Here is a 9,234-nt window from a genome sequence, read left to right on the forward strand (position 1 = left end):
CTTCTAGTCCAGTCACTGTGTATACAGATCACAAGAACCTCGAGTATTTCATGTCAGCACGCGTGTTGAATCGTCGTCAAGCTCGTTGGAGTATGTCTTTGTCAAGATTCGACTTCATTATCACTTATCGGCCAGGAAAACAACAAGGTTTGTCCGATGCCCTGTCTAGACGTTCTTATTTTGCACCAAAAGAAGGAGATGCAGCTTTTGAGCAACAAAGAACGGTCCTCTTGAAACCGGAGCAATTTCATCTCCGAGCAGTGAAATCAACATTGACTGTTGATTCAACTTTTCTCAAGCAAATCCAGTCCAGTATGTCCTCAGACCCTCTTGTTCATGATATCGAGAATAATTCTTCTAAGTCTCATGATTCTTCTAAGTTCGAGTTCAAGAATAATCTATTATATTTTGAAGGACGCCTATATGTTCCAGAAGGAAAAGCACGTTTGCGTGTTCTTCAAGCACGTCATGACTTTCCAGCAGCAGGGCACTTTGGATATAATAAGACTCTGGAACTCATATCAAGAGATTTTTGGTGGCCACAAATGTGGAAGTCAGTCAAAGACTTTGTACAATCATGTGATATTTGTTCAAGATCAAAAATTCCTCGACATCGACCTTACGGACTTCTTCAGCCATTACCTATACCAGAACAACCATGGTCTTCTGTTTCTATGGATTTCATCACAGATCTTCCAAACTCAAGATCTTATGATTCTATATTTGTGATAGTAGATCGTTTCACCAAGATGGCACATTTTATGCCATGTACAAAATCTATCACAGGTGAAGAAACAGCTAAGCTTTTCATTGATAATATCTATCGCTATCATGGATTGCCTAAAGATATCATATCGGATAGGGGAACTCAATTTGTGTCGAGATTCTGGAGGACTCTTTTCAAGATTTTAAAAGTGGACATAAAGCTATCTTCAGCTTTCCATCCTCAAACTGATGGACAAACAGAGCGCGTAAACCAAGTCTTGGAACAGTATTTAAGGTGTACCATCAACTACCAACAAGATGATTGGACAAACCTTCTGCCATTGGCAGAGTTTGCTTATAATAATACGGTACATTCTTCCACGCAACAAACACCTTTCTTTGCCAATTATGGCTATCATCCACGACTTGATACTTTTGATTTTTTAAAAGTTGATAATCCTGCAGCAGAAGATATGGCAAATCGGTTGTCAGAGTTACATGCAATAATGAAGGCGCAGTTGAAGAAAGCTCAAGAACGACAAAAGATAAATGCAGATGTATATCGTAAAGAGCAACCACAACTCAACGTGGGTGATAAGGTATGGCTACTTCGTCGCAATATCAAGACCACTCGACCTTGTGACAAATTGGACTATCGTAGGCTTGGCCCCTTTTCTGTTTCTGAACAGATCAACCCAGTTGCATATCGGTTACATCTACCGGAGTCAATGAAGATCCATCCTGTATTCCACGTGTCTCTTCTTGAACCATATAAGACAGTGGATATACAAGGAAGAAGACAAATGCCACCGCCTCCTATAGAAGTAGATAATAATGAAGAATTTGAGGTGGAAGAGATATTAGACTCAAGGCGGCGCCAAAATAAGCTGGAATATCTTGTTCATTGGTGCGGATATGATATTAGTGAGCGCACATGGGAGCCATCCAGGAATCTAGCAAATGCATCAGCTAAAGTCAAAGTTTTTCATCAACGACATCCATCAAAACCAAGATGAAAACCTCTCTTATAAAAGAGACAAGATTGAGGCAAGATAACATTCAATTTCCTATTCTTGTTTGTAACTTCTTTGCATTTTGTGACGCTAATTAGATGGAGAGCCAACAACCAGCGGATTCAACTCAAGAACCTTCGTTTGCTGACTTACCGGATGAGACATTGCGATTGTCACAACCTTCAAGACGACGCAACCGAGATGAAGACCCTCAAGAACGACATGTTCTTCTTCGAATAGATGGTGAGATACAACGCGTTTGGTATCACGACCTTGGAAGAGATTCTCGATGTTTGGTGATATTATTGGAGATAGGAATGACTCCTGATGGTCTTTCAAATGTATTATTTGAAGGAAGTTATGAAGGCCTCAACAGTGATCAAATAACAGGGTGGTCTTCTCGCCCTGGAATGGGACACTATCGATGGCTAAGAGGACCCATCAACTATCTTCGAAGAGAACAAAGATCAGAGTATGTAGCAAATACAATTCGCCGCATATTAGATTTTCTCAATATATAATCACCGCTCCTCGTGGAACTCGTCCCTAGAAGGGGGGGTAATGTCACGGACATACATATAATTACCTATATGAATAGATAAAAGTATGTAAAAGTAGGTTAATTGTGTAATATCTTCTAGAGAAGCTTCTTAGAAGATTCATAGATGCTGCTTTGACTTTATAGGAGTCTATAGTTGACTTTTAGGTTAGAAACTTGGTCAACAAGTTAGCCATGTGCCACGCATGTTAGAAGCTTAAAGAACAAGCTAACTACGTGGTCCATCCATAGAAAACTTGCCTTGCAAGCAAAGGCATGTGGCCTAGAAAGTCAACATATATTGGAGGTCTTATAGAACATCGCCACGTGGCTTCTAGTTAGATAGTATATATAGAGGCAAGAGTGAAGCCCTCTTCACTCTTGTCAACTCCTTTCTTGCTTCTAGTCTAGTTTCAAGGGTCTCTAGTTTTCTTGTATTTTGGCAATAGCCATTCCAGTTTCTTTCTTAATATACATATTTCTATTTTGTCCTATTTCTTTTTGAGAAAAGTCTCACTTACTCTTTAGCTTTCATCGAGTTCTTGTCCTTGACACATGGTCAACAAGTTGGCCATGTGCCACACATGTTGTTAGCTTGAAGACCAAGCTAACTATGTAGCCCAAACGTAGAAAAACTTGCCTTGTAAGTCAAGGCATGTGTCCTACAAAGTCAACACATATTGGAGGTCCTATAGAACGTCGCCACGTAGCCACTAGTTAGATAATATATATAGAGACAAGAGTGAAGCCTTCTTCACTCTTGTCAACTCTTTTCTTGCTTCTAGTCTAGTTTCAAGGGTCTCTAGTTTTCTTGTCTTTTGGCAATAGCCATTCTGGTTTCTCTTTCAATATACATACTTGTTTATTTATATTTTGTCATCTTTCTTTGAGTGAAGACTCACTTGTCTGAATTATTTTTTCATGGAGTTCTTGTCCTTAACATTGAGTGACTTTCTAGTTCTTTTTAGTAACACAAGAGTGTATCGAGGATTCTTTTCTTCTAGATTCATGTACTTGACACAATATCCTATAAGACATCCAGAACATGTTGACTTCACAAGACACGTATCTTAACTTGCAAGACAATTTTTTTATATGTGCATCATATAATGTCATGAATATATATCTACTGTAATTTTTATGTATGTAATACAAATAGGTAGAAATAAGTAAAAGTAGATTAATTTCATAATACCTTTTAGAAAAGCTTTCTAAAAGCTTTTTAGATTTTGGTTTGATATTACATGTGTTTGTAATTGATTGATAGATTAAAAACTTGGTCAATAAGCTAATCATGTGATACATGTGTTTGCACCTTAGAGAATAAGCTAATTATGTGGTGCCCATATAGAAAACTTGCCTTCCAAGTTAAGATATATGTCATATAAAGTGAACACATTTTTGAAGGTCCTATTAAACGTCGCCACATATAGAAGCAAAGATAAAGTCTTTTTTATTCTTGTCAACTCTTTTCTTGCTTGTAGTCTAGTTTCAAGAGTCTCTAGTTCCCTTGTCTTTTAGCAATAGCCATTCTAATTTCTTTTTTAATATATATACTTCTTTATTTCTATTTTGTCATATTTCTTTGAGAAAGTCTGACATGTTTATTTACTTTTATCAAGTTCTTGTCCTTGATACATAATTAGCTTGTTTTGCAAGCTAACAACACGTGGTTAACTTGTTGACCAAGTTTCTAACCTACCAATCAACTACAAACATATGTAAAGTCAAAGTAGCATTTATGAAGCTTTTAAAATGGTTCTTTAAAGAATATTATGAAATTAATCTATTTTTACCTACTTCTACTTAATCATATAGGTAAATATTAGAGTAAATATGTATGTCCATGACACACACACACACACACATACACACACACACACACATACACACACACACACACACATACACACACACACACACACACACATATATATATATATATATATATATATATATACACATACAAATACATATAGATTATTTTCCATTATGTTGAATAAGATATAAAAATATATAGGAATTATATTGTATTTATAATTTATATTTATGGAATTCAATAATTTTTAAACTAAATTTATGAAAAAATAAAAAATAAAAATATAGTAAAAGTATAAAAAAAAATCTCATAGTTTCCACCCTAACTACTCTAAACTCAGAATTATGTTGGTTGTTGACATTGACTCCCTTGTTTTAAGGTTCACGAGACACTTTTCAAACACCACCTTTCAGGAAAAAGATTTCAGAGTTCAATTGATCTTGCACAAATTAGTAGACACATTTTACAAATATATCACTTTTCATTAATAGTTTTACTAAACGTAGCTAGAAGCCTTGGGGGGGGGGGGGGGGTGCCACTCAGTCAGCGCGATAACACCGCCATTATAGTGATAGAGAGGTATTTGATGAGCACCGCTGGCCATACTTATTTCTGGAACTCGCCCGTCAGAAGTCCCGAAGCCGGGCCCTCCAAATTCTCTGTCTTGGTTGCAGCTTTTGCAGCGGCCCCTGTGCTTCGCCATAGCTCCCGGGCGCCCAACCTGCATCCGCCGCCTCCACCGACAAGCCCACATGCCCTCCACCCATCACATCCACTGAGAATCATGGCTCCTCACGCACCTTTTTTCGGATCAGAATTCGACTACTTTTTCTTACCTGGGTACACATTGCTGGGTTTGTTTCAGTGGATGGCGTCGGACCTCCACTTCATCGTGATGTGTGTCCGCGAGTGAGCCAGTGAGTGTTTGTTTGTTTCTTCAGGAAGGAGCTGCCGTTGTAATGAAGCGAATGAGCAGGTAGCTTTTGATTGAATGTCGGAGATTCTGTGAAAGATCTGTGGGAGTTCATTGGTTGTTGATGGAGGCGTTGGGTATCGTTCTGCAAGTGGTGGGGAAATTGTGTCAGACTGAATTGCCTGTCTGCACAAGGGGAACTGCTGCAGTGGATGGGAGCTCCTGCAAGACCTCCGTCAAGGATTCTGTGTTTTGGAGGTTTTGGGTGATTTTGATGGTGTGTGTTCTGGGTGTGAAAGATGATGGGAGTGATTGTAGGATTGGGGTCTGCAGCTGCTTGTAACGTGGTCTCGGCATTCAGACGAGACCTATTTGATGCATCGGCCAGGGTTGGGAGTTTAAAGAACGCTGTTGTAGTGTGGTTTGAAGTTTTCAGTCGAGTATAATGCAATGATGGTTGGGTTCAAGGATATTGTCACAGTGAGTAGATTCCTTGTAGTTCTTGCTTCAGCTGAGTCGAAATCCTGCTCACAATTGTCGATGTCATACGTGATCTCTATCCCAGTATAGCGGAGCAATCTTTACTGGAAGATTCTCCCAGAATTTTGAGGGAGTGAAGTGACCTGGCTAGCATGATGTTAGCAAACTAGGAGTCGTTGTCTTGCAATTGCCATGTGATACGAATTTAGAAGGTGAACACCACTTCACTGCAATTTTGCGCTGGTCAGGCTGTGCCTATACTGTCCGTCGAAAGTTGTAGCTTGGGATTAGGTTTGATGTTGATTCATTTCGAGCGCAGTCGGATGACTTTTCTGCCACTCGATGGTTTGATTCGATTTACTGGGATGTGAAACGAAAATTGTCCTGTACAAATTTGTTGATGAGGCTCTATAACGACTGGAGCTGTGTCATTTTCTTGCACAATTTGTGACTTTCTCTGCGTCTCTCTGTTGCGGTGTTTCAGGTGATGTTTTGGATGTGGGAGCACTCTGAAGGTTGATCAGAGTGACTATTCAAGATGAACCACTGAAATCCCTATATGGATTGAACCAACACTGTGCGTCGGAAGCTAGCATTGTGACCATACCGTGGACAATCCAAGGACATCGCAGAACTTTCGATAAAGCACCTGCCTCGTTTGCAAAATGGAGTTTCTCATGGATGCTGCAGGGCGGGGTGATGTTGACACAGTGCAGCAGGTTTTGGAAGTCACCGCTAAAAATGTCGATCAAGCAATTGCTCCATTTAACATGTCAGCTCTTCATGTTGCGGCTGCAAATGGCGAAGTCGACGCTGTGAATGTCCTGCTGAAGGGGCAGGTCGAGATTACATTCAAGGATGACCTCCAGCGAACTCCTCTCCATCTTGCGGCGTACACCGACCACGCTGATGTTGTGAAATTGCTTAAATCGAAGGAGGAAGGTCATGTCCGCATCGATGTTAATGCAACCGCCAAGTTTGGCATCACCCCGCTCCATCTCGCCATCGTGCGGGATGCCATTTCTGTCGCTGAGATTCTTCTCGCGGAGCAATCCGTCGACAGAATGGCACAGACTGAGGATTTACTGAACATACTTCACATGGCAGCCGATAAGGGGCACCATAACATCGTCAGTCTTTTAGCGCGAAGCCTTTCGGAGAACGAGTTGGTCAAGCTGATGAGCGCTTCCATGGTTGATCGAATCCAGAGAACGCCGTTACACTACGCTGCTCGCGCCGGTCAGGTAGATGTAGTCAGACTCTTCTTCCAGCAACCTTTTTCTGAGCATCTTGATGTCAATGCTAAAGACGCAGATGGACTGACATCTTTGCATCTGGCATCCCGAGCGGGCCACACAGCTGTGGTAGTCGAGCTTTTCAAGCGCTCAGACCTGTTGGTGAATTCCAAGGCAAGGAATCAAAACACACAAGCTAGTCTTGTTGCACCGACAGATCTGGAGCTGGAATACCTACCCAGGCCATCCCTCGCAGATCCGATAACCGAAACCGGCAATGACTTCACTGCCCTGCACCTGGCCGCGCGTGAGGGCCATAAAGGGGTGTTAAGCAGGCTTTTGCGTTGCCCTTCCATACTGGTAAATGTGCAAGACAGCGATGGCTTGACTCCTTTGCATTACGCTTGTATGCACGGGCAAGCCGAGGTTGTTAGAATGCTTTTAGAGAATCGGCAACGGAATGTGAACTCCAAGGCAAATGATAAGTCAACCCCTTTGCATTTAGCAGTCAAGAATGGCCATATTGCCACTGGTTGAGCTCTTGCGCCAGGTATTAACTCCGTGCGTTCCAGTAGGACAAACTCCTAATGCCTCTGCTGCCATTTAATGTGAATGGCTCTCATATGTTGTTAAATCAATGATTAATTGCAGAATGACATCAATTGCAATTGTGAGGACGGAACCGGCTCAACAGCCCTCGACATCGCTGAGAGGGAAGGCCACTTAAGCCTCGCTTGGCTGCTCCTGAAGCATCCGGTACAGGTGCGGAAAGAACCAGGCGCGGAGCATTTGTACAGCAAGCAGTTAGAGCTCGCGGCAAAGCAGCAGCACATCGATGTTGTGAGGCGACTTTTCCAAAGAATATCAGACGAGGTTGCTTTTCCAGGACTCCACGACCAAAACTTGCTGCACTGGGCGGCTGACATGGGGTACAAACAGCTGGCCAGCCACCTTCTCGAATGGGGCTTCGGACCCACACGGGACGTCAATGCACGAGACTCTTTGTGCAGTACCCCGTTACACTACGCTGCTCGAAAGGGTCATGTTGACGTCGTGCGATTGCTGCTTGCCCGGCCAGAAACTGACATTAATGCACAGAATTGCAGAAAGGAAACACCGCTGCATTTAGCTGCTAAGAAAGGGCGAACCCAAGTAGTGAAGGAGCTCAGCCTGGAGAGTGTCGGTCGGCTTCGCGTTACTGAAGTGGATAACAACAACAAAACGGCGCTCCAGCTCGCAGTTGAAAACCGTCACAAAGATATCGAGAAGTTGCTTTTACAATGGTCTGATGTCCGAGAGTATGTCAACAACCTCTACCGAGACAGACAAGTCTACGTAGCTGCGGCAAATGCTATATTGGTCGGTGCCCCGTTGATTGCCATCGTTACGTTCACAACCATGGTTGCAGCCCCCATTGGGCTACGCAGCTTACACTGGCAACTGTGAAGTGTACGCCAGTTTAGAGCATCATCCAAACCTGCAAGTGTTTTGGACATTTAACACTTTGTCATTCTTCTTTTCTATTACTACTGTGTTGGTTGGTGCCGGGGGTGTCTTGCCCACTCGTAAAGGGTTCAGCAAAGACGCTGTGGAGAAGGTGAAAAGAACTCTATTGTGGACTTGTCTTCTTCTCGCAGGCTCCGTGATCTTTGTGATTGGTGCCTTCGCCACGGCAGGGTATGCTATTCTTCCGCGCATTCCTAAGTACCGCAACAACATGATCGTCACCCTTGCGTGTGGTGGATTGGTGTCTGCTGCTGCTTTGAGCATGTTTCTTCTGAACCTCTACCAGCTCCTCCCCGAATGGTGGCAAAGCAGCGTCGATAACAGAGTGGTGTTTAATTGGGGGGAGCTACGGGTGAAGAAGACTAAGAATCTGTAACTTAAGTTTTCAATTTGTTTTGGAGTTGTATATGATAATTATAGTAGTTGCTGCCGCTGTTGCGGCACTTGATCTCGACACTGCATGCTCAGCTGCACATTATGCAGAAGAACAATTTAATGCATTTTAGACTAGTTAGTGTCCACATGGAAGGGAGCAATTTTTTTCACGCTTCTGGTAATATGCTCAACAGTGACGTTCAAGGCTTCTGGTGTTTTTGAGTTACTGGAATATTATTTGGAATGAGGATAATTCAAATGTGGGATATCCAACTGTTTGGTTCCTACCCTTTTTTTTTTCTTTCTTGCTTTTGTTTTCGCTGGATTAATTTGAGCGCAGTTGGATCTCGGAACACTTGGACTCTTTGATCTCAAGCAGGAAATGGCAAAAAGTTTAGATAGCCTGTCAAGACCCAGTGCTTTCCATATTCTACTGCCAGCTCGCTGCTTTGTCTCGGGTGTTGCCTCGTATGTTATTTTTTTTGAATTTGGCTCTTGAAGATTCAATTCTGCATCGGTAGTTTGGATGTACAATTCGGCTGATTGATACCCAGTTCCTATCGGCACACCGTTGAAGTCCGAAAGGGTGCACGATCCCCTGGAGCTGCAGCGTTTCCTGCCTCCCTTCCACTGCAGTTTCGCTAGTTGCT

At 42.4% G+C, this 9,234-nt stretch overlaps 2 protein-coding genes across 2 annotated transcripts; both read left to right on the top strand.

The window, feature by feature from the left end:
- Window positions 1-1,136: 1,136 nt before the first annotated feature.
- On the top strand, window positions 1,137-2,746 carry LOC149986490 (uncharacterized). Its single transcript, XM_090246710.1, has 2 exons — window positions 1,137-1,304; window positions 1,817-2,746. Exons 1-2 carry the CDS (start codon window positions 1,179-1,181, stop codon window positions 2,237-2,239), a joined length of 549 nt encoding a protein of 182 aa, XP_090102836.1. The 5' UTR covers window positions 1,137-1,178; the 3' UTR covers window positions 2,240-2,746.
- A 2,165-nt stretch (window positions 2,747-4,911) lies between these two features.
- LOC112276199 (uncharacterized) lies at window positions 4,912-8,786 on the top strand. The gene is given in 4 exon segments (XM_090246857.1): window positions 4,912-5,051; window positions 5,953-7,237; window positions 7,349-8,086; window positions 8,088-8,786. Coding segments are annotated over 3 exon segments (2,340 nt in total). The 5' UTR covers window positions 4,912-5,051; window positions 5,953-6,133; the 3' UTR covers window positions 8,586-8,786.
- The last annotated feature ends 448 nt before the right edge of the window (window positions 8,787-9,234 follow it).

This window comes from Physcomitrium patens, chromosome 23 (assembly GCF_059467195.1).
Source record: "Physcomitrium patens ecotype Gransden chromosome 23, ASM5946719v1, whole genome shotgun sequence".
NCBI classification, from domain to species: Eukaryota; Viridiplantae; Streptophyta; class Bryopsida; order Funariales; family Funariaceae; genus Physcomitrium; species Physcomitrium patens.

Excerpts from the sequence above, each read along its gene's own strand:
- LOC149986490 (XM_090246710.1), top strand. The coding sequence starts at position 1,179 with ATGGCAAATCGGTTGTCAGAGTTACATGCAATAATGAAGGCGCAGTTG. Across the intron at positions 1,305-1,816 it reads AACTCAACGTGGGTGATAAG|ATGGAGAGCCAACAACCAGC; the intron begins GTATGGCTACTT and ends GACGCTAATTAG.